Here is a 25427-nt window from a genome sequence, read left to right on the forward strand (position 1 = left end):
GGCATACCGTAACTGAAAAGTGTGTGCTTGTGTCTGAGGTGAACATGGTTTGCTGATGTCAGACCAGGAATCCCATATGTCCCACTAGTCTTAGGACAAAGCCTTATGAATGGAAGGGAGCCAAAAACAACTCATCTGCAATGTATTATGTAGGCTGATGTTTAGCAAGTAATGTCCAGGTCTTAGATGCAGCAGGTTAAACAAGGTAGACAATTATTTCCCTTACCCATGACCCCAGGTGATACTGGGCCAGACAGGTTATGTAATCTGACCAGTTAGACACGCCTGGAAATATCTTCATAGAGAGGCGTCTAGCTGTCCTGGAGATGGATACCATAGCCAACTTAACTAAAATAAAGAGGTGTCAGAACTGATTAATTTTTGTCCTCTGATGTGATTAAAACTGAAAAGCAAGGACTCCAGGAAGAGTGGCCACAGTCAAACAGTCCAGTGTCTAATGGTGATCTAAATTCAACTGAATATCTTATCTACCTCATATGTCCTAAATTAATGCACAGCTGGAATTATGGCTTTGTGGATATAGGTTGTATCTTCACCCCTCCAGAAGCTGTTCAATGTACCCCATCAGGTAAAACAGAGACTAATTTTGCTTTGCACTGGCCTCTAACAAATATATGAGGTGTGGACAATTATATGGTATGTTGTGATTCCATGTTACATTCCTTATGAATATGGTTTGCGACCATTCAAATGGTTATATTGCAAGTTTTGTTTCTGTATGATGTTTCAAATTCGTGCTCCATGTGCCCCCTTTTAAGTTTGACCTCCTGCCCCTCCAAAGGTCTCTGCACGGCCCTGGTCTCCCTCCTCACTTACCAGTGTGTCTATGGCAACGCCCCCTCCTATCTCAAAGAACTGCTAACTCCACAAACCTCATCTCGATTGCTCTGCTCCACATTCTCTCACCGTCTCCACCCCCCCAGGACTAAGTTCTGCACCTTAGGGGACCGGACACTCTGCTCTGCTGCCCCTGGTTGGTTGGTTGGTTGGCTTCTGCATGCTGTGGAATAGCCTCCCTGACTACCTGATGGCAGCAGAGAGTGTTGAATGTTTTGTGTTTTTTTTTTTTAAAGGATTTAAAACTTTATTTTTTCGCAGATCCTGTTTTTGTTTTTTTTATGTTTTCTCTTTTGCTGTTGCTTTTCCTGTGGAAAGTTTAGATTTATTTAAATGTAAAGTGCATTACAAATTAAACATATTATCATTATTATTATTATTATTATTATTAGTAGTAGTAGTAGTAGTAGTAGTAGTAGTATTAGTAGTATTAGTATTATTCCTTTTCTGGAACCATAAGACAACATTACTGGCAAAGTGATATCAGAGTACATGATCTACTTATTAGTACAACGATTATCTGCTGTAGTTAATTAATTTGTTGACCATTCACTTTTCCTCATATAACTTGGCTTTTATCTATTGACATAATGTAATAGAGAGAGTTTATCGGGGTAATAATCTTAAACGGACTTGAAATCCTTACCGCCTGCAGTTGTCAGTTGAGGCATCTATGTAAACTACAAGTTTTGTATTATAATTACATTTCAAAATATAACTAAAGAGTTAAGTGTTCTTTGTACATCTATACTGACAGTTAGATCAGAAATGCAGCTAAATAAATCCATTCTTGTAGTATGTAATGACAGACAGAGTAGAGAACATTCTTCATAGTTGAGGCAAAACAAATCCAATATCTCTCTACAACAGAGTCCCATGTAGCCAGGAAAGGAATTACATTATTAGCTGAGGAGACAAGTGATGATGATGATGATGAACACCACCTTACTGCCAGCTGGCACTAGAGTCTGTCATGCTGGGCCCCTAAAAGGCACTGACACACATTATTACCTCAGAGGGGGTCCAGAGAATTATCAAAGAGACATTATCTTGGTAAATATGTGAGTAATTTGAGTTATTTGACACCTATTTGATGCATTCAGGTAGGCTACCAAGCAATACGGGGGGTGAAGATGAGAGAGGGTTAGAATAAGGATTGAATAATCTCCAGTCTCTCTGCACAGATGAACAGGTGCTGCATGACATACAGGTGGGTGAAATAGCTTTGGCACACTGTAATGCAAGCCCTCCCCACCTTACTGCCTCTGTCTGAGTGCGAGCGGGCTATCATGTTTGGCTTACTGACTGAGCCGGCAATAATAAAAGCCTTGTCTTCAGAGATACCTCTGAGCTTGGTATATGGATTTGGAAAGTCTTTGAGGAAGGGATGAGAAGACTGTGGTGAGATATCGCTTTGAAGTGCTGTTTTGTATGGTCCTGAAGAGAGCATTATTACATTATTGGGGTGGACAATATTTTTTTCAAAGTGAAGGTTTACATAGACAGATTATTTACCCTTCACCTCTCAATGGGATTGACTTTCAGCATTGCCGAGTTTGAAGGGTAATTTAATTGATCAGTCTAAATACCCACAACCGTTTCCCCCAAGGCTGAAATCTACTTATTTCTATGATTCCCTGACTTTTCTGCTGGCACACCAATAAGGTCTAACATTTTGGACTCTGATTGACTGTGTATTTAAGCAACTGAGTGTAAGGGAGGAGAAATAGTCAAAGAAAGGGACAGCCATCTGAGCCTGTATTACCATGATTTCACCCATTTAGTGCAGTTTCTCATTATTCTCCTCTGCTTCATTGCCAGTGCAGTTTACAAGTTTTATCAGACATGTTCTTCATACTCATTGTGTGTACCACTGAGATTGGGTTAAGAATACTCTATGAGCCTCCCTTTTCCCCTTTTTGAATAAAAAAAATACAGACTTAAGCTTCCTGATGGTATGAAGAGTTATTTTTTCATATACAGGAGCAGAATGTATGCGTTAGCTGGCTGTTGGTGCAACAGTCATCCTTTGTTCCTGCTAGTCATATCGGGATAGCAAATACTCGGTATTGCACTGTAATGTATTGTTTTGGGAATTTTAGCTCACTCCATGGAGACGGCCCTCCTCATGGTCACTGGGTGCCACCAGAGCCTCCTCCCGCTCATCAGTCCTCATTCTCCTCAACTTATCCTCTGCGTTTGACAAAGTCAACCACCAAATCCTCCTCTCCAGTCTTAACTTGGCATTGCTGTCTCTGCTCTAACCTGGTTCACATCATACCTGACAAATCGCATCTTTCAGGTCACATGGAACGGCTCCTTGACAAAACCCTGCTTTCTGGAAACTGGTGTCCCTCAAGGCTCAGTATTAGGACCGCTTCTGTTTCCACTACACACTAGATCATTGGCTCCTAAACGTTGCGCCGTGAGGCAATTCTGGATGTGCCGTGCGATTTTGTGACAACCATACATTATTATTGCAATATACAACTATATAATTTTTTTTTTTTTTTTTAATGTACTGTATCAGTACTTTGCCTCTATATTATGAAATGAGTGCATAGGAACTCTTTACCTAAAAACAATTCTTTAAAAAAAAAATCTTCAAAGAGAACCCCATATTTCACTGTTCACGTGGTTGTGCAGGCGGGAATTATAAGACAAAGCCTGTCAGACAACATTAAAACAGAGAAACAAGCGATAGGGAAAATTGAGCGCTTTCTTGTGTGGAGCAAACCACCAACCACCAGTACAGAGACTGTCAACAACCCAACACCGAAAGAGGAAGAAAAACTGTCAGCAGACAGTATCATGAAATTATCTGTCTTGTGCCTTCAGATGGACCGGGGATGTCAACACTCGTCAGCCCAAGTGCGTCCTCTGTCAGGAGAAGTTAGCTAATGCTAACATGGTTCCAAGCAAGATGAAGAGGCACTTGGAAACCAAACATCCCTTCCATGTTGAGAGAAACGTGGGAAGACTACGTCAAAACAGTACGGGATCTGAACCAGAGGCAGCGAGACCGTTTGTTGGACTGTGTGAAAGTGTCTGAAAATGCAATGAAGGCTAGTTACATGCTAGCGGAGCTTATTGCAAAGCAAAAAAGCCTCACACAATAGCGGAGACACTAATCCTCTCCACTTGCAACTCCCCACTCTGATAATACAATCAAAAGATGATTGATGACATGTCAGAAGACAGTTAGTAACATTTGACAGAGAAACTGCAGGTGAGCGACAGATTTTCCCTACAAATAGACAAATCTACTGATGTAATGGGGATTCCCAGAGAAAAAATATTCAGGGTAACTGATAACTATTTAAGAGAGAAGAGTCTGACCTGGAATATGTGCGTCAGTCTTTGCACAGATGGTGCGGCATGCATGACAGGGAGAGTCAAAGGATTTATTGCTAAGGTGAAAGCACAAAACCCACATATTGTGACAAACCACTGCATTTTGCACGGAGAGGCATTAGTTGCCAGAATCAGGCCCCGGAGTTGACTGAGGTGCTGGATCAGGCTGTGTAGATTGTGAATTACGTCAAATCAAGGCCCCTGAAATTTTGCCTCTTCTCCCAGCTGTGCGCCGAGATGGGAGCCGACCACCAAAGTTGAGATAGGAAGAACGTCATTGTGGATATCTGAAATGTTGTTTTTGACTAGGAAGAACTGAATTACAGATATCTGCAATACATATCCAGTCTAGCTATTAAATGTTAAAACAGCTTGCCATATGACACATGTTTTAAAGGCTATTATGCACAATAGGTGTGCCTTGAGATAATTTACTTGTCCTTTGGTGTGCCTTGGGCACAAGAAGTTTGGGAACCACTGCACTAGATCATTTCGCTCAGCAATCACATCATCACATGGATTCTCTTACTACTGTTATGCAGACACCCAACTGTTCCTCTCTTTTCCCCCATCCTCCTCCAACAACCACGGCGCAATGCGCATCTCGGAATGTTTGGCAGACATCTCTGCTTGGACAGCTGCGCATTACCTCAAACTCAACTTCAGTGAAACTGAACTCCTTCATCCCGGAGAAAGACTGCCCTCGTATGGATCTGTCAGTCACTGTTGAAGATGTCATAATATCACCTTTATCGGCAGCGAGGAAGCTGGGCCTAACACTTGACAACAGACTTCATGTGCCCCCAATATCACTGCAGATTTTGTGCAGATTTGCCTTCTACAACATCCGTAGGATACAGTCTTTCTTCACAAAAGACGGGACACAACCCCTGGTCCAAGTGCTGATCATCTCGCACCTGGACTATTGTAACTTCCTCTTGACTGGACACCCAACCTCTACAACTAAACCATTGCAGGGTATCCAGAACGCTGCAGCGCGCCTCTTCCATGACCTTCACTGGCTTCCTGTTGCAGCCTGCATCCGATTCAAGATGATGGTGCTGGCCTTCAAGGCCATCAACAGAACTGCACCCTCCAACCTCCAAACACTGGTCAGACCTCAAGCCCTGACAAGAGCACTTCACTCTTCTACATCAGCTGTCAGGCTGGTACTGCCATCGCAGAGAGCAAACAAAGCCCGCTCTGCAAAGTCACTACTCTTCTCTGTTTTAGCACGTCAGTGGTGGAATGAACTCCCGACCAATGTCAGAACAGCTGAATCACTCTCCATCTTCTGCAAAAGACTCATTTGTTCAGACTTCACCCCTGAAGGCTTGACAGTTGTTTCTATTTTCCTTTATATAATGGATGAATAATAAATGCCTTAAATGTAAACATAACATAATTTTACTAATGCTAGAAATGAATCTTGTCTTTCAAACACAATATTAGAATAAAGGTGTAACTTGAAAGAAGTTTAAACATTTGTAGTTGAATTACCATAATTTGCCCTCACCTGTATAAAACAACAGAAAGCATTCATGTGCAAAAGGCTGTATCAGATTCTCACTCTAATAGCTGCAGTAATGAAAGACAGTCTCAAGGCCTGACAGTGTGTCTATGTCTATATTTTCAGGAACATCAAACAGGCCATGATGACTTTGCAGCTTCCACACCTACCAGGTGTGCTCTCTATAGAGCCCACTGGATGTGAACAAGAAAATACTTTTTTTTTGTTTCTGAAACATGAACGAAACATGCCCCTGCAGATCCTTGTGAATGAGTACAGCTGTTTTCTTTTCATGTAGCACAGGAGCTGCTTCAGTACTTTTTTATTCTGTTTTGTATGTATGTATGTACTGTTAAATACTGTACTGTACTGTTAAATGTATCCTAGTACACCCAAAGTAAGCTGAAAGCTGCTCTTGACTTATCTGGGGTACAGGCATGGGTTTGGCTTAATTTTAAGGAAAGAGTTTTCTTCCCCAACAATTCTGTAAATGGTTGAATGGGCAGCAGGTGGGTTAGCAGATTTCTGAATTCAGAACTCTGAAAATTGATATGTAAAATTCTGAAAATAGCCCACTCTGCTAAGTAGCGTATTTCAGTTGCCGTGATGTATTTAGCTGGGAAGATAGAGCCTGGAAAAAGTTTAAAATTAGAGATAATGACAGAGGACGTGGAATATTTTTGATGCTCACTCAAAGAGTTTTTTGTTCAGTCTGGAGAAACCACAATTGTCCTTATGCAGTAGGTTTGGAAGCACCAACCACACACCACACACACACATACACACAGGTTGTGTTATCAGGGTTTGACTTGCATTTAGTGTTTAATCCTGAAATCACTCATCACTTAAGACATCTCGCCCACAGAACACCTGATGTGCCTCTTTTGGTACTGATAAAGTTGCTAACCCTACTATTATAGAACTTGAATTTTTGTTCATGTCATGGATTTAAGTTTCAAAAAATGTCAACGGAATATCAGATGATATGTTCTTATCAGATTTTTTAATATTCTCAAATGGTGAGATGCTCAAATGCTTTTAGGTGTCAAAAATAATCCTACTGGTCACAGTGCAAACACATGGCCATAGCCTATTCCATCTGGCCTGAGGACGAGGGGCTGGAGAATGTCACTAGGGAAAAGAAGCTGAAGACAAAGGTGTCTGCTTACCTCACTAAGTCTGCAGCATTCATCCATGTATTCCTCCAAGCTGTTACTGGTGACACTCCTTAACATAGGCTTTGGTTCAAAGTCATTGATGGTGATATCATCACAGGTTCCTGTTGAGGACTGATTCCCATATTGATTCATATGTTCTGAGTAAGGCCTGTCATTTACAGTTTCGATCTCCTCAGGCTGTGCAGACATCTTGTTATCTGCTTCAGGGTGGATTTCTGAAGCTCTGCAGTGGTCCATGTCCACTTCCTCACCTGTGTGCAGTTCTGCTCTGAGAGCTGAAGAACGGACTTCCTCTGAGTGTATGAACACATTGTTCTGAGTATTCATTGCTGTAGTCACATTATTATCCACATTAGTCAGCTTAATGTCAGAGTTCTGTACAGATGTGACTAGTTCATCAGTGAGGGTTGTAGGGCTGGAGTTCAAGTTGCTTGAATCACAAGAGGACTCTCGACTGTGGACCACAAAGCTTTGCTCAGAGCACGTTGGAGTGGATGGAGAGTTTGCTCCACTGCGCAGCTCCACTCCAGAGTCCTCTGACTCAAACTTGTATAACCTTGGCAACTGAGAGTCAGAGAAAATTGCAGAAAAGTAGTCTGAGCCAGGCTCCATTTGCGGCTGTCCAGACTCATCAAGGGGTAAATTGACCTCTGAGGCTTTAGTGGGCTCCGAGATGCCCTGCTCAAAAAATGTGATTGTGGAAATGGTGGAGTTGTCAGGTAACAGGAGCCTCTCACTGAAGTTGCTGAAGAGTTTCATTTTCGTCAGGACCACCTCACTGTCCAGTACTGCATCTCTGTTTCCTTTTCCTGTTAAACAGATAGAGATGTAGATTTATTCTAGTGGCTCCATCTCAACAAGTCTTTGTTTGTGATATAAAAACAACTGCAACCCTATTGGCAGGACAGTGTTGTGTTGAAAAAAAAATCACTAACTTAGACAGTTTTCTTGAATAAGGTTAGGGGATTTTAATCATTGTAGTTTTCATAGTCATCAAGTTTTGAAAGAAAGGAATGTTTACTGCAGTCATGAAAAATGGAACAGCTTTCTCCGGTGTCAGTTTAACTTTTTGTTGACCAACCAATGTATCCCAAACTCCCCTCTATGTAGACATCCAAAATCCATTGATCCCTTTGCTCCCACCACTCAGGCCTACTCCTAGGTTTTTCTTATTCCAGCTTGGTGATTCATGTCAGGATAGAGGGGTAACATGCGGTATGAGGGCTACATAGTAAATGAGGCACACTTAAAACCAAGGGTTACGAGAACTCTTTTCTTTATAACAAACATTAAACAATCACTGCTAGTTACATTTTTATTGCTGATTTGTGCATCACCTGTTATTCTCCACATTTATATATTTACATGTTGCATTCCTACACTTCAAAGACTGAAATTTATCTATAGTCCATCAGTAAAGTTGCTGCACTTGGTACCACTCCTCTTATGTTGATGCAGACTGACAGGCTAGTTGAAAACAAGGGGTAGGGGTAAAAGTCATGGGAAATGAGACTGAGACTTTGTGGCTCTACAGCAATGTCACCCAACTCCCTCCTTCACTCCAGAGTCCCAACACACAAGACATAGTTCATAGCCATTAGAGGGCTTTGTTACCTGAAAATAAACCTTTGTCATTGTTGGGCCTTTGCTAGAGCTGTTTTTTTTTCAGTTTCCCCATATATGTATACCTGTATACCTTGGCCGCCATTTGAAAATCTTTTCACATAGTGTAAATTGTCGCTAAGAGGCCCTAAATAAATGAAAGACCTTTGAATAACTAAGCGTAAATTAAACTTAAAGTGTAACTTGTGGCTGCCAAACAGTGGATTTGCTTAATGTATTTCAATGGTCACATTATATAATACTTGAATCCATTTAAGGTATCAAGGTATTTAAAAAATTCTGTCAACATTGGCAACGTTGGGCATTTCTGGTTTGGATCCTGTTATGAATGGCCCATACGCACCAGCTGAAAGTACATCTATAGTGATATGACTAGATGCTTGAGTGTAACCTGGTAACCAGACCTGGTTGTTATGTAATACTGCATTCTTTAACTCAAATACCACAGGACACATACAGTTCATCAGTGTGCTATATACCTGACTGCCCAGCTTTGATCTGAAGTTCCAAGACCATTACAGGGAGCAGCCATGTGTGTCCTCTACTCTTTCCCGCTGTGGGCAATTTAATATGTCTTTCTGTCTATCAAATGATGTGTATTCCTCCCTTCCTACAACCTCTGAATTTTAAGAGAAAAGATAAAAGCATTCCCTCTTCCCCCAGAGATATTCAGGGCCCTGATTAAGCTTAGGGGCTGTTATATTTGTTTAGTCAAGTGCTTGAAATAAAACTGCATCTTAGTGCTAGATTACACTTTAATAATAGTGGAGGTTGAGTGACTGAAGTGGTAAATCTGATGCTTTAATCCTCTTTAAGGGGAACTTTGGAAAGACTCCTTTGTGGGGAATTTCTCCAAAGTAAGAAAAACTTTATTTATATAGCACCTTTTTGATACATAGATCCAAAGTGTTTTCCAAACAACAAATACATAAACATAGCAGCACACAAAAATGCAAAAAAAGCGAGCAAGAAGGACAAACAGGGGAAAATAAAACAAAAGGGAGGGATAAATGAAAGAGGCACAGCAGATGAGAAAACAAACAAGGAAATCTATAAAGAGGCTTGCCTGTAGAGGTGGGTTTTGAGCAGCTGCTTAAAACTGTCCACAGATTCAGATAGTCTTAGTGAATGGGGGAGACTATTCCACAATGTTGGGGCTAAAACAGCAAAGGCACAGTCACTTTTAGTTTTACAGTTCGAGCATGGAACGGATAAAAGGCCAAAATTTGAAGAGTGGAGTGACCAAGTAGTGGAATGAGGAACAAGGAGATCTGGGGGCAAGGTCATGAAGTGCCTTACATGTTATCAGTAAGATCTTATAATTGATTCTGAATTTCACAGGAAGCCAATGAAGTGATGCAAGAACAGGATACGGGACCGACGACTAAGTGTGTGAAGGAGAGCTACCGCAGGTCCTTCCTTCCTGCTGCTGTCAGACTTTACAACCAGCACTGCTCCCAGTAGCCTATAGACCTCACCCTGTTCCCTGCACTGTGCAGTATGTCTGCACAAGGTCACTTGTTTTTGCACTAGGGTTATTTTTTTCCCTAACACCCATATTTATTCCATATTTATTCCGTATTTAAAATCTATGTATAAAAAAACAAAACAAAACAAAAAACTGCTGTTAATTTTGCACTATATCATGTAAATATGTATATATGTCTGTTTCTTCCCTTTTTAATTTTATTGCTTATTTTTACTATTGTTCCTGTTCTTGTAATGTTTTTCAGTTTTTGTAATATTCTGTCTCCGCTGTGACAAACAAATTTCCCCGTCTGCTGGACATTAAAGGATTTCTAATTCTGATTCTGAGAACAGAACTGGACCATGAACCGACCCCTGAGGGACACCACACAACAGGGGAGCAGAAGAGGAAACATGATTATTAATGCAGACATTAAAAACTCTATTAGTAAAATAGGAATGAAACCAATTTAAGGCTGCACCAGAAATGCCAACCCAGTTCTGTAGTCTGTCCAGTAAAATGGCATGATCAATAGTGTCAAAGGCTGCAGTCAGATCAAGGAGAATAAGGATGGAGCTTTCACCTTTGTCAGCATGCATAATGTCACTAATGTCACTAGACACTCTCAGTAAGGCTGTCTCAGTGCTGTGTTTTTGGCAAAAACCAGATTGGAATTTTTCAAAAATGCTATGACCTTCTACCAGCTTCAGGAGCTGGTCCGCGACAAACTTTAAAAGGATTTTAGATACAAAGGGAAGTTTGGAGATGTGTCTGTAGTTTTCTAACTGGTCTGGGTTGAGAGATGGTTTTTTTTGAGAAGTGGCTGAATACTGGCAATTTTAAAGAGGTTGGGTACGGACCCTGATGTGAGTGAGGAATTGATGATAGAAAGCAGACTAGGACCTAAGATGGGGAGTATGGTTTTTTTTAAAAGTTGCAGGAACTATGTCACAGGGACTGGAGGAGGGATAAATATTACTGACACGTTTTGAAAGGATTAGTAGAGAGATAGGAGCAAAATCGGACAGTGAAATAGGACGACTGAATGTTGCAGGGGAAGAACATGAAGAATAAAATGAGACCTTGTACTGCTGACCTTGCCAATAAAAAAAGACATGAATTTTTCACAGTCAGCAGGAGAGGAGGCATGAATAGCAGGAGGAGATGGCCTTACAAGCTGGTTGATAGTAGTAAACTGATTACTGTTAACAATCAGATTGGAAAAGTAGGCAGCTCGCGCACCTTTAATAGTCTGGTTCAAGCTGATCATTAGTTCCCTCATGTAGAGGCAGTGTACTTAAAGTTTGTGCTTTTTCCAATTTCACTTGGCCTTCCTATATTCCCTTCTTTGTTGTGTAATATTGTTGTTGGTCCAGGGTGTTTTATTAATACCTGGGACAGCCCTGGGTGTATATGGAGCAGAAAAATCAAGGGCTGATATACACAATTTATGAAACTAGCTAATTTGTTCATTAATATTGAGGAAGTGAGGGAGGGAATTAGCAAGACCAGAAAAATGGTTACAGAATGTAGCTGCTGACTGATTATTAAAGATGCCAGAGTGGATTATACGTTTCTGGGATGGTGAAGCAGTTATAAAGTGTGTAACAAAAGTTATACATTTGTGGTCAGAGACAAAATCATGTATAATCAGGGAGCTAAAAGACAAAAAGTAAAAAGACTAAAAATTACCAACAAAAACCAGAGTAAAAACTAAATCAAGGGTGTGCCCACAGATATGTGTGGGGCCAGAGACGTGCTGCACAAGATTAAAAGATTTAGAGATGTTTAAAAAGTCTGTGGCAAATAGATTTGAAGTTTGGTCAGTATGAATGTTAAAGTCACCAGCTTTAATGGCTTAATCAAATTTTAGCTCGAGAGAAGATAGTAGGTCAGAGAATTCAGTGAGGAAACCACTGCTGGAGTTTGAATTTGGGGGACGGTAAATAATTATACTGCAAATAGGGTCTTCGCGGACAATTTAAAAAAATTTCAAAACTGTTAAAAGAGCCAAGGCTGAGTTGAGTACAAGAAAAAAATTTTTTAAAGACAGCTGCGATACCCCACCACGGCCTGTTAGTCTTGGTGAATTTAAAAATGTGTAAGCGGGTAGGCAGAGCTCCACTAGCGGGGAGCACTCCCCAGGCTTTAGCCAGGTTTCAGTAAGAAACAGAAAATCAGGCTTATGATGTGTAATTGAGAATGAAGGATTTATTAGATATAGACTGTGCATTCAGAAGGGCACAGGCAGCTGGGATAATGGATTTAACTGGAGTGGTGGTGTTATTGGAAAAGGAAGGGCAGGAGAAGAAGAAAACATAAACAGTCAATCACGTGTTGGGATGGAGTCCATCACTCCTGAAGAAGGCTGAACACCCCCAAAACAGGTTAATACTGTCGATAAAACCAATGTTGAGGGTTCTGCAGGCTGATTGGAGCTAGCTGTGGAGACTGAGCAATCACAGCATTTTTCCACCTTCAGAGAAACCAAATCTGTAGTCTGGGTGTATTCTGGTTATTATAAGAATACTCAGGGACAGCTGGTTGAGGATGGCAGCCCTATCTGCAGGAGCTGCGAGAAGAAAGTTGTTGTGAGGGGCAGCAACACATCCAGTTTACATACATAAATGCTTCATAATTAAAATCTGATGTTGCACCTGATATTGCACGGACAATAGTGAATTGGAATATTGAGCATAACAGTATTAACAGTACTAAAAAATGCTATATAACAGTCCTTCCAGAAAAATGCAGATTTTTTTTGTGATAGTTGTAGGCAAAAATCCTTTATTATGCAGCACGTTTTTTTGTTTTTGTTTTTTTTTTTTTAAATGCAATGGAATATGCAGGATATTTATGCAATTTTATGCAATGAAATTGTGGGAACTTACAAAAACTGCGGTTTGATGAAAAAGAGAAAAAAAAAGTGATTCCCCCAACACCCTGTTCTCACTAGGCTACTACCTTACCTAACGGTCAGTGGGTATATGTTTAGATTGACAGGAGGACACCTGGGGAAACACGCTGGAAAAAAACACACAGACGTCATCATCATGACATGTACCATCACTCCTCTTCAGGATCCGTGGCGCCGGCTTTCTGTGTGAATTACACACTGGTTTGGCTCTATATGCCAGTTGCTTGGCTCTGTGTTGAACAAACAATGGCAGAGAATTGTCTGTGGTAGCCTTAATCAGTGTTAACTGTCCTTGGAGCAATACCTCTGGAGCATGTCAAAGCTGTTAGAGAGTCACCAGCATATACAAACAATAAACCAATCAATCTGCTGTTTGGAACCAGTATAGAGTGCTGTAGTCTTTAGTCTTTAAACCCAGTAAGTTAGCTTTTTCACACACCCGATTTCCTTGTGTCAACTGATTTTCAGTTAAATGTGTGAAGTAAGGTGTGTTGGCCAAAGCACATTTTTGGGCCAGGCTGTCATAATTTAATCCAAGAAGTATATTATGAATCATTTCTTATCAACCGCAACAGCCCATTGGTTGATTTTGATTTTCTTGAAGGACATTGGGCTGATCCAATGAAATCTCTCAGCCCTCCTCTTTTTTCTTTTTTTTTCTAAGTGCACAATTCAGAGGGGGCGGCCCATCGGTCCATCTTCATTATAGACAGTGGACTGAACCAATCAGGATATAGTACGACAGCAGCCCCACCCCTCCCTGCGCTGTGTCCTGTAACTTCTGCTAGTGTCAAAGTGTTAAGCACCAGGAGCGTCAACATGGAGCATCCAAAGAGAAAGAAATTGGGTGCGGGTGCTAAGAGAAGAATCTCACTGTAGATGCTGCAAAATGTGCTAAACTCACAGACATGTTTGCTGGAGCGGCTGCTGTAGCCTCCACATCCTCTGAGACAGCAATGATCCAGCAACAGCAGGTTGAAGGTGAAGACAGCAGCAGCGGGCAGGAGAGGAACAGCCAGAGATGCAGGCTGACTGACAGGGACAGTGGAGTACAGCCGGGAAGCAGGTAGTAATGTTAGGATAATACAGGGTCTGTGAGGTGATGGAGGTAACGGTAGCTCTCGGCAGGTAAATGGAATATCTAGATACATTTCCATGTATGAATATGTCATAAATTAAAAACCATTATTTTTGCATCTGTTACGTCATGTATTGTTTCCCACTCTCTGTTTAGTTTATAATGCATGGAGGCTGCGCTGCTAAGGGTTAAATTGTGTGTACACTCACTATAGAGTTCATTGTGCACCTGGAATGCTTTGAAAGTACAAGGAAACAAGGTAAATGTATTGTCATTTTTTAAATCACAAGGATTTAAAAAAGAAAACAGTGTTTGATTCATTTGGCTTGATTCATGTGTTGAGGATCAGGATCAGGATCAGGAGTCTACCAGCCTGGGGTGTCAATCTGCTCTGTAGTCTGGTGCATTGATATGGTATCGCCTGTATCAGATGGCAGCAGGGTGAACAGACTGTGGCTGGGTGGCTGTTGTCTTTTAGTTTGTCACTTCACTTCACTGATGCTCTGTAGATGGTACCAGTTATGTTCTGAGGGTTTTAATCACCTGTTGTAGAGCCTTCCTGTCCTGGGCTTTGATGAGTAATGGCAGTTTGTGATGTTTCCAGTCAGGATGCTTTGACTTGTTCCATATCATGCAGCTCTAGTCCAGGGCATGTCTACAAAACCACCCAAAATGAGAAAAGCCCATTCCCTCTCTCTTTAGCATGCTCCACTTTCAGGGAATGTGTGCACAAAATAGGCAGTCAGATTTGAGTATGCAACTGAAAATCATATGTGATAACACTGGATTAAAATAGAGTCTAACACAACACGAAACTGACTGGTTTACAGAAATGGGAAAAAAGGGAGCTGCCATCGAGGGAAGTGAGCAAAAAAGTAAAGTGTCTGGTAAATTTTGGAAATATGTCTTGGAACAAAATAGTCCTGGTTGATCCAAACTCCATTCAGGGAACAAGTATTTTAAAAGTAGTTCAGGCTTTTAACAAGGCGGCGTTATGAAGGCGTCCTTCTGATCCTTTTATTGCAGTAAGATCACTGAGAAATGTCTTTGTTCTGGATTGGAATCCAGTCTACACCTACCTGCTGGTCACAGTTACAACTTATCGATTTTAAAACACCAGTTAAGAATCTGCCAGATGGAGACAGATGGACAGGTGCTCCACAGGTAAGAACTGGGCACTAGTCAGCCTCAGATAGCGCTGGAAACTGTGGTCATCCAGACGGCAGTCAGGATGCTGAAATTCACCCAGCTAGGTGCTGGGCATTTGTAGTTATTGTTATTTGCGTCATATGAGTAGACACGATTAAATATGAATGATCCCTCAATCAAACTCGACGCAAGTAACGCAAATATTTTTATCTCAGCTGGTCTGAATGTAGCATAAAATCTTTATTGTGGACACAAAAAAATGTATTGAACGCTATTAAGGACCAGGAAGTTAAATGGTAAATAAACATTTTTCGTATGATTGCATTGTTGTTGATTTTTTTAAGTTCTTTTCCAAAATGGTGGGTGCTAAAAATTTTGAGCGGCTGTTAGAATTTAGAATTCCCCATCCACTGTTGCTGATGGAAGAAGAACTCAATTTTATATAATAGAATTTATTTTTTTTTAAAAATTATGAAAAAACAACACTGTCTCACCGGCAGTTTTTACACAAGGCGGAGTCTTTTGGGCTTTGACTTAAACACACTGATTATGTCCGAACTGTGATTGATTTACATTGGTCAATCAATTTAAAGATGAAGTTTGTTTGTATTTTTTGTGTATATTAGATTTTAAATGTTCAAGAAAATAGAAAAAAAACACAATGAAACTTTTAAAGCAAATTATATTAAAAAAAATATGCCTCCTTTATTTTTTTTTTCTTTTTCCATGAATCTCACTGGGTGGACAATCTGTCAATCATAGCTCTGCCCCTGCTTAATCCCCTTAAATCAGTGGTGTCAAACTGATCCAGTAAAGGGCCATGTGGCTGCAGGTTTTCATTCCAATCAAGCAAGAACACACCTGATTTGGATCAGGTGTGTTCATACAACAGCAATGTTAGTATGTTTGTTGGTATGTGGTGACCAATATGTACATCACATCCTCAAGCATATGTAAGACATGCTGTGTAAGACATACATATACTATATATACAGTATGTAGTTTACATATTTTATCACATATCAGATTTGTTTATTAAAGTCTGTAGTGAGTACCAGTGAAGCATGTATTATTTGCCCTTTAAGGATCTAGAACAGGTGACATAAAGCAGATGTGTGGTAAGGTCGGACATCCCACTGCTACAACCCTCTTCTAGTTATCACTGTCCTATTAATCCAGGAGAAACGGTACACATCTGTCAACATGTGGCCTAGCAGGGATCCCTGCATTTTTCACCTCCTTCCTGACTGTGATGTCATCAACCCTGACGATGATACCCAGACTCCCTCCTTTTATCAAAGTTAATGGGGGCCCCCAACTGCACTATCATCAGAAAAGATAAGGCATTAAGATAAGGCAAGAATGTGCAGCAGCACTGTAACTCAAGTCAAAACTCCTTAAATTCGTCTGACAGTTTAGATTTTGACTTCTCAACCCTCCAAAATACATATAAGGGTACCCCTATATGTATTTTGGAGGGTTGAGAAGGGAATGGAAATATATCCTATATGGGATATAGGGGTATGGGCAGCACATGTATTGTTTCTGTTAATATCTTAATGTGAGGTAAAATATTCCAAAGTACAAGTGGTTTATGGGCACAAGGAGACCAATATGGACAACAGGTGCAAATCCATCCAGATTAGTGATATACTAGTGATGTAATACTGCATGTCCTGCATTAAAGATATTATTTAAAGTGGTAATAGACAACTCTATTGCTTGAATTTATCTATCTAAGGTGAACACTGATGTGACAGTGTAATGGCTGTAGAAAAACGACACCATCCACGTATACTTTGGTCACTATAAACCTTACTCTCATTACGCTGTTCAGTCTGCCACAATGGTAGCGCAACCGCCATTGTGCAACCAAAGTAGAGATGGGGCAAGAGTCATTGTTTTACCCAGTCAGTTACTATCCCAGGTAAGAGTGGAACAACTGGAACTCAACTCAACGTAACTTTATTTAAAAAGCACTTTAAATAGCCACAGCTGGGACACAGTGCTGTGCATAAATAAGAAATAGAACGTGAAATATAAAGAACATAAAGAAAATATAAAAAAAAAAACATTAACAGTGTTAAAACAAATAAAACACTAGAACAAGAGCAGAGTCTCATGCTAGGTTGAATGCCAAAGAAGAAAAATAGGTTTTTAGATGAGTTTTAAAAATGGACAGTGAGGGGCCTTGTCTGATGTGCAGTGGGAGAATGTTCCATAGTTTTGGAACGGCAGTAGAAAAAGCTCTATCCCCTCTGAGCTTCCACTTAGACCTCAGTACCTCCAGGAGCAGCTGGTCAGCTGACCTGAGGCACCAGGCAGGAGCGTAGGGATGGAGCAGCTCAGAGAGGTAAGGCAGAGCTAGGCCATTTAAAGATTTAAAAACAAACAAAATCATCTTAAAATGAACTCTAAAGTGCACAGGCAGCCAGTGGAGGGAGACCAGAATAGGAGTAATGTGCTCCCTCTTATGTGCTCCAGTTAAGACATGAGCAGCAGCATTTTGGACTAACTAAAGACGTGTGAGGGAGGACTGGCTGACTCAAAAGTGAAGTGCATTGCTGTAATCCAGCTGAGATGTAATGAAGGCGTGGATTACTGTTTTAAAGTGAGTTTAAAGTTTGCAAGAGCTGCTCGGACCAAATACCATCACTTCTGTTTTGTTTTCATTAAATTTTAAAAAGTTCAGTGACATCCAGGCTTTAATGTCTACAAGACATAACAGAAGTGGTTTCAGACAGAAGGCATCTTTCTTCTTCAGCGGCAGATAAATCGGACTGCTCATCATTCTCATGTAATTAGAGTTCTCAGCGGGCTTGAAAATTACAACCCAACCCGGCCCATGGGTTTTTAAGCCCGACCCAGTACACAGTATGCCCCATCAGGTCTGCCCATAGACTTACTCTTCAGCACACGTGAACCCGGCCCGAACCCGCTGTCCACTGTCTATATTGAAGATGGACCACTGGGCCGTCCCCTCTAAATTGTGCTCTTAGAAAAAAAAGTGGAGGGCTGAGAGATTTCATTGGATCAGCCCAACATCCTTCAAGAAAATCAACCAATGGGCCATCGTAGTCATTAAAAATTATTTATAATATACTTTGAACAGCTTCGCTGGTTTTAAATAACACATGTGGGTTGTGACAATTTGACTCAATAAGGTTTGACAGGTGCTCTCTTCTGGCCTCTTTAACAGTGGAAGAACTGTGAAAACTCTACACTGTAAAAAAAAAAAAAAAAAAAAGAACCCCACTGATGGAGGAGGCAAAGAAGGAGAAGAGGGAGAGTGACAGAAATCAAAGTAAACAAGAGGGAACAGACAGACATTCACTGGATGGAGAGCACTGCAGTGTTGTGTCAAAGTCTGTTCCCACATTGATCTGTGTTTCCTCTCACCACCAGGTACTGACATTCTTTAATAACCAGCATTCTTTCTACAAAACCTGTCTATTCACGAATACAATCTGCTGTTTAACTCTGACTTTTCACAGCACTAAGATTGCAATTTCTAGATTAAATTGTGACTCCCAAGGTTGTTTTTTGCTTTGGAAGGTAGGGGTTGTGATGTTGCAATCGCTGTCTTTGTAGTAGCAGAGTTTACAGTAAAACCATATGGAATTACATTGATTAAATATGGGTTATAGCTCAGTATTAGTACTGTACGTTATGGAAATACAATCCAGTTGCAATCATTTATGACAGATAATGTGTTATGCATTTTGCATCATAACTTAAAATGTATCTGAAAAAAACTTTAAAAAACAGGATTATGGGGCACCGTTTAGCTCAGTTGGTAGAGTTGGCATCCCATGTACAGCAGCTTTGTTGCCACTGCAGCAGACCCGGGTTCGACTCCCAGCCTGCCTCACTCCCCCTCTCTCAACCTGTTTCATGTCATATCTTCAGCTGTCCTGTCAATAAAGCCAAAAGGCCAAAAAAATATACTAAAAAAAAAAAAAAAAAAAAAAGCACAGGATTATGTGACAAACAAACCCATCTGCAGAACAAGATTAGTAGTCCAGGACATCTCTGCAGCAGTACAGTATTTCATTATAATGCTGTTTTCTACATATTATGTTCTATCAAATACTTGCCGCTTCTTGTGATTTGGATATTGCACTTAATTATTCCTATAATTCACATTTCTATTACCAGTTACCTATTTGTACTGGTACATACTGTGCTGGTGTATCACAAGTACAGAACAGTCCAACGCTTTGCAATGCCGGCTGTAATTTAAAGTATCACTGTAGAACTAAACATGAAGTAATAATAAAATGCTTCCAGAATTAAAGGACTCACTGTAAAGAGTGACGTTCTGCTGTCAGGTGAAAACCTCATTTGCACTTTGGGATATTTTAATGATTTTGAATCAGGTGAAGAAGAACGAAGTCCCAAAAAATCATTAAAAAGAAGTACAAAATTAAAAGTACAGTAGAAAAAAAGATGGGAAATAAAAAGCACATTCCCTTTTTAAATAAGGAGATTGTTCATACAATTAGTTGTTTTAAATGTCAGTTTAAAAAGTGAGACAGATATGAACTTAAATTTTAAAACTTCCCTCATTCACATGCACTTTTGGGAAGGTCCCTGACTTAATTTGCTTTGTTTCCTGTCTTCTGTTACGGCGTCTGATCAATATCTGACCACAAGGTAAAAATAATATCTGTCAAACACTGATCAAGTTCTATTCTGTACTGCCACTCCTGTAATGCTATACTCCTTTGGTAAGACAGTTCAGTGAAGTAGACCTATCTGCTAAAAATTGATGCAGGACACAGGATGTGCCACACAACGTATTCACTGCTTTACTCACTTCAGCAAAGCAAATTCCTGAAGTCTGAATATCATGACACCCCCTCTCTCTACACTGCACTGTATCTATTATAGAATTCTACCCAGCCTGCCTCAGTGTTGCGTATTTCAGGTATTAGTCACCAAAAGATGTTGATTGTTCAAGGGCCATTCATTTAAACCTTTCCCGTTGCTTTCCACAGTTTTCTCCAGTTCTCCAAAGAACACTGGATTTCAGCCAGTGATGTTATGTTAGTTGAGAAAGCCGTTGTTACTTTGTACTCCTTCAGTTTGCAAGACTATCACTTGAAACCTCTTTTTTCAGAAACGATATATGAAACGATAACACACTCAATGGCTAAAAAGAAAGCTGCTCCCTGCGGCACTTTACACAATGTAAGTGCATCTTTATAATGGCCCTCTTTCTCCTACTCTGAGTAACAAGGCAAACAATGTGACTGCTGTCAAGCACAGCATAGGGGTTCCCTCACAGCCGTGACAATGAGCACATTTATCATCCCTCCCACAACAAAATGGTTTGAGAATTTGCTGCTGGGCAGGTGTGGAGGCTCATACCGTAAATAGGCTGACAGTGATATGGAATGCAGAGCAACCTGATATCAGGATTAGAAAGGGAAGGGGGTGAGAATGAAAATCCTACTGCAGATTTTACATCGCTTTTGGTTTTAGCTGGGAACATCATATAAAGAGACATTTCACTCCATACAGATTAACAAATTATACTGCTGAATATACTCTAATGTCATCATCACATCTCTTTTTGGACACATACTGACTATCTGAAACAAGTTTGGTGGAGTGAAAAAAATCGACAAAGTCGCTACAAAAGCTTTTCAGGCTCTTTTAGCTCATTGTGTTGGTTTTATGGCCAGTACATTCTTGGTTCAGTCCCTTGCTCTAATTAACCTTGTTTCCAACAGTAGCTGGCCACTGTTTTCAGCAAAATTCTCTGATAAACCCACTTGCCAAAGACAGCAACGAACAGTAGCAACTTGAACAGGGAGCATTTATCATCTAAAAAAATCTAAAAGGAGAGTGAATATTGAACTAACAATTGTCAGGTGAAGAATAGTGCATTGTTTGTTGCCTCTTTCTGCAAATAATTAGCTATCTGCTTATTATTTGCTAACACATGAGCCACAACTAATTCCAGATTAAGGCTGCCTCCTCCAAGTGCAGTACAGACAATTATGACTTGGTGGGTGTGCCGACCAATTGCAGGAAGACCCTCTGCCATAGATTGGCTGTACCATTCCAAGCATTCCATTTATTAGATAAACACTATGAGTTAACTGGAGCTATGAACCCAGAGGAAAAGGACAGAACAGCAAGCTAGACAGCCAGTCAGTCACGTTCACAGACCCTGCTGCCACTAATTAAGTTGTTTGCTTTCCTACAGAAACAGTAACATGAGGTTCTGTCTCCTCCTGGGGCTGAAGTTCATTGTGCCGGTTAGTATTTTTTTCATCATAGGCAAACGGTAGTGTTTAGCAGAACGTGAGGCGAGACACCTTTTTTTTTTTTAATCCTAATTGAACTGTACCATCAATTACAGATATGATGTTTGTCAGTTGTTATATGAACAGTTCTTATTTTTAAGCTACTATTTTATTCCATTCTCCTTATACAGCCACAGTGAGAGTATACACGTCTGTTTTGCTGCAGCAAATACACCAGACAAAGTACTCACTGCTCGCAGGTTTCATTTAAACCATATTTAAATGAAACTTCAATGATTGACAGTCAGAGAAGATCATGAAACGGGTCTGAAAGTTGGTTTTGGAGCTTCTTGACAGAATAGTCAATCTGCTTTCTTTGAATGTGACTTTAACTCTCACGAAACAGATTTAGTCATAAAATGGAGCTGCTAATCTCACTTGCAACTGATTTGCTTCCCATCAAAATGCACATGTTTTCTGCTCAAATAAAATGCCATTAACCTACAGAACGCACAGGACAAAGAGTTCAAAGCATTCCTCATTAAATGAAGTTGCTTGTCGTGGATGGAAGCAATGTTGGTTTTTCAGAAGAGGATCTGTCTGCCAATGAGGGGTCAAACAAACTTAGTGACTGAAATCACTGCTGCATCTTATACCAGAAATAACAAGATAGTGTCATTAGTGTCAAACCACTCAACCTGCCATGGAAAGACATAGAAGAAGATAGAAGATGACTGTACCTTTCCTCCAAGGGGCCAGAATGGAGAATGACTTCTGCCGGCTGATGAACAGCCCAGCCTTTTTTCCCTTCATACTCATGTTGCTCTAACAATCTCTGATGTTGAGGAAAAGCCAGATGAGCTGTTGATGAAAAACAAAGAAAAAATTCCTTAGAGAGTCCTCATCATGTGTCACTTCTGATCAATTCTGCCTTGAAGTTAAGTTGTGTGAAAAGTGTAGGAGTGTATTGCTGGAGGATACCGTATGGAGGTTGTCCTCAAGCAGGGTCATGATACCTGTGTGTGCTCGCCTGCTGGCCTGGCCAAGCACTGTGTGTGGGTGGGAGGGACTCTGTGTGAATGTATCCAGTTCCCCCAGCTGAAAAGAGTAAAGAGGGCTGGGCTCCACTGACAGAGTAGGAGGAGTGGCAGGAGAGCAGAGTGAGAGAGGTGGAGGAGGAGGAGGAGGAGGAGGAGGAGGAGGAGGAGGAGGCATAAGTCTCCAAGGAGGACTGGAGTCCTGAGATTTACACTCAGAGCAATAAGAGCTGGAGGAATAGCAAGCAAGGTTGAAGAGGGAGGAGGCTGATGGTCCAAGTCAACCTTTCACACTGAAATCATACAGTCAATTTGGTTTTAGATAGGGATGTCCTGATCAGGCTTTTCTTACCCCGATCCTGATCCGAGTCCTTTAATATTTAGTAACTGCAGATACCTAGTCTCATTCTGATACTAAGCCTTAACTAATATTTTCCTGGATAATAGAGCTGCATTAAGAGGCACCGGTTCCAGTTTTCTAACCATTACTGATGGTGCGATGATATTTGTATCACGCGCTGATCAGTGATTACCGTAGGGAACAGATCGACTATAGATATGTACTTTATATGACCCCACAAACTATCCTTTTAAGCAGAAGAAGCGTGCCTTTAGGTCAGGCAACAAGGAGGAGCTGAAGGCTGTGCAGAAGGAGCTGAGGAAGATGATCAGAGAGGTATCGGAGTGGACAGATCACTGTCTCACCTGGAGAAGCCTAGAAGCACTGTTAGAATCCATTTAGGGGGAAAAACTATCAGATAAACATTACCTATCCAAGCATAGCATTTCTATTTAAATGTATTTAAATTGACCAGTGTAATACATGGTTATAGTGCATCTGACAAATAACATTTACATAGATTATATACATTCACCAGCTGTAACTGCATTTGACTATAGTTCAAGAAGAATTCAAGGGTGTTACCACTGTAGATGCATTCATGCACAAACTGTGAAAACAAACATATTGCTTTACTTAGAGGACTCAATGGTTTATCTAATGTAGAGGACCACAAATGTCACAAAATATTAATAGAGCATATAATTACTTGTACAATACAAATAGACATAAATATATTAGTTTATTAATTAATGTATTCATTATTAATAAACAAACAAACTTATTTGATATTTTAATGGGTAATAAAAAGATGAATTATAAATAGAATTTGCAGATTAAATATTAATCCATTCATACAAAGTTCAAATTAAAAAGGGATTTACAAAAACAACATTTACCAGATAATAAGTAAATCAATTAAAAATATTTTACTGAATTCATAAATCAATAATGGAACAGGGTTAGGGCTGATTTCCTTTTTATACCTCCTATTCCTATTAGCAAGTCCATTAGCTAAGTCATTTAGTTCTGTGACACTTTGGACACTGGGCTGGTAAAACAAGGTAAAACAATGCAAATTAGCCCTGGGATGTAACAAGCTCTCTGATTGGTTATTGTTATCTGTTAAGTCATCTGAAGATGTATGACATGCAAGATGACAGTAACCAATCAGCAAACTTGTTACATCCAATGGGAAAGATGTGAGAAAGAGAATGTGGTAGAGTAGAGGGGGACTTGTGCATTTGCAAGGATGCTAGAGGCTCCCACCGACTGAACAATTGTATTTATTATTCCGCTTTTTATTTCCCATTAAAGTTATCAATAGATTAATACATTAATTTGTAAAATTATTTATGAATGCCTATTTTTATTGTACAATTAGTTAAATGCTTTATAACTCATATATAACATTTATCATCATTTATAACTACTCAGTGACACCTGTTGCCCTCTGTAATGTAGATGTGTATCAATTCGACTAGTAATGAAAATCTCAGATATGAAACATGTTTTATGAATTTGTGGGCTGAAAAAAATCTGCTCAAGGAGGCAAAAACACTTACCAAGTAGTGAAGGGAACTGCAGAGTTAATGATAAATCTCTGTGTGTTTCTAGATGACTATTTGCATGTTTCCATCAGTCTGTGTGGGTAAGCTCCATGTCAACAACCTGTATGCAAAACCAGCTAGCCAAAACCCCAACATAGTCAAATGACCCCTGCACATAAACTGCCCCTAAGAGCAACTTAGGGGCTGTAGAGAATCAAAAAGAAGCTTGACTCTCCGGGTATGAAAATACCTGGATCTTCTGTGTTGTGCAGCCCATTGAGCATGTGCACCAAAGTTGGCTAACCTCTGGTTAAACACACGGCTAACTTGAATAGAGACAAAATGATTTAATCATACGGCTCTTCTGACTTACCAATTTTTATTGGACCAAATGATGATCAAAAAAATGTATACACTGTATAACAAATGCTACTTTAAAATGCTACCTTAAAAAATCTATAACAGTTCAAGTGTACGTTGTATAGGGAAAATTCACACCACTTTACATCGCCATCAGACCACCCTTTCTTTTGGCACTTCATTTTCTCCACCATAGAACCTCCGTATCCCTACGCATTTGCACAACTGGGCAACAGGCGATCTGCAAGCAGTGAAATATATTGCGAGGCCCAGCTGCAAGAGGAGAGGTTTACTTTCGATAAAAATGAAACTTAACAGACAGTCGAACCTCTGTATCCCTACACAGTGCAACTGCGTAGGGATACAGAGGTTCTACAGTTGAGCAAATGTAGTGCCAAAAGAAAGGCAGGTCTGATGGCGATGTAAAGTGGTGTTAATTTTCCCTATACAACGTACACTTGAACCGTTATAGATTTTTTAAGTGAGCCATGTTTTAGGTGGTTAAATGTAGCTTTTTCTCTGGACCCCGTTCACTGCAGCACAAAGCTGAGCGTCTGGGCTGGAGCGGCTCTCTACTTCTCCAAACTGAGGCTGCACTGATCGGTGATTACGGTAGAGAACAGATCGACTATAGATATGTACTTTATATGACCCCACTTCAAAAAACATGAACTGTCCCTTTAACTTAATGTTAGTGAACAGATAATCATGACATGATTTATTTCACAGCTATACAGTACTGAGTGTC

At 40.3% G+C, this 25427-nt stretch overlaps 1 protein-coding gene across 1 annotated transcript in view; it reads right to left on the reverse strand.

The window, feature by feature from the left end:
* si:ch211-250c4.3 (uncharacterized protein LOC100535981 homolog) overlaps window positions 1-9039 on the reverse strand; it is an 18119-nt gene extending 9080 nt beyond the window's left edge. Inside the window, exons 1-2 of the mRNA XM_037124745.1 lie at window positions 9003-9039; window positions 6892-7709 (exon numbers count right to left, since the gene is read on the reverse strand). Of these exons, the coding sequence (XP_036980640.1) occupies window positions 6892-7709; window positions 9003-9039 (855 nt within the window). The remainder of the gene's footprint in view (window positions 1-6891; window positions 7710-9002) is intronic.
* Between the last annotated feature and the right edge of the window lie 16388 nt (window positions 9040-25427).

Source organism: Acanthopagrus latus, chromosome 15, assembly GCF_904848185.1.
Source record: "Acanthopagrus latus isolate v.2019 chromosome 15, fAcaLat1.1, whole genome shotgun sequence".
Taxonomy (NCBI): Eukaryota; Metazoa; Chordata; class Actinopteri; order Spariformes; family Sparidae; genus Acanthopagrus; species Acanthopagrus latus.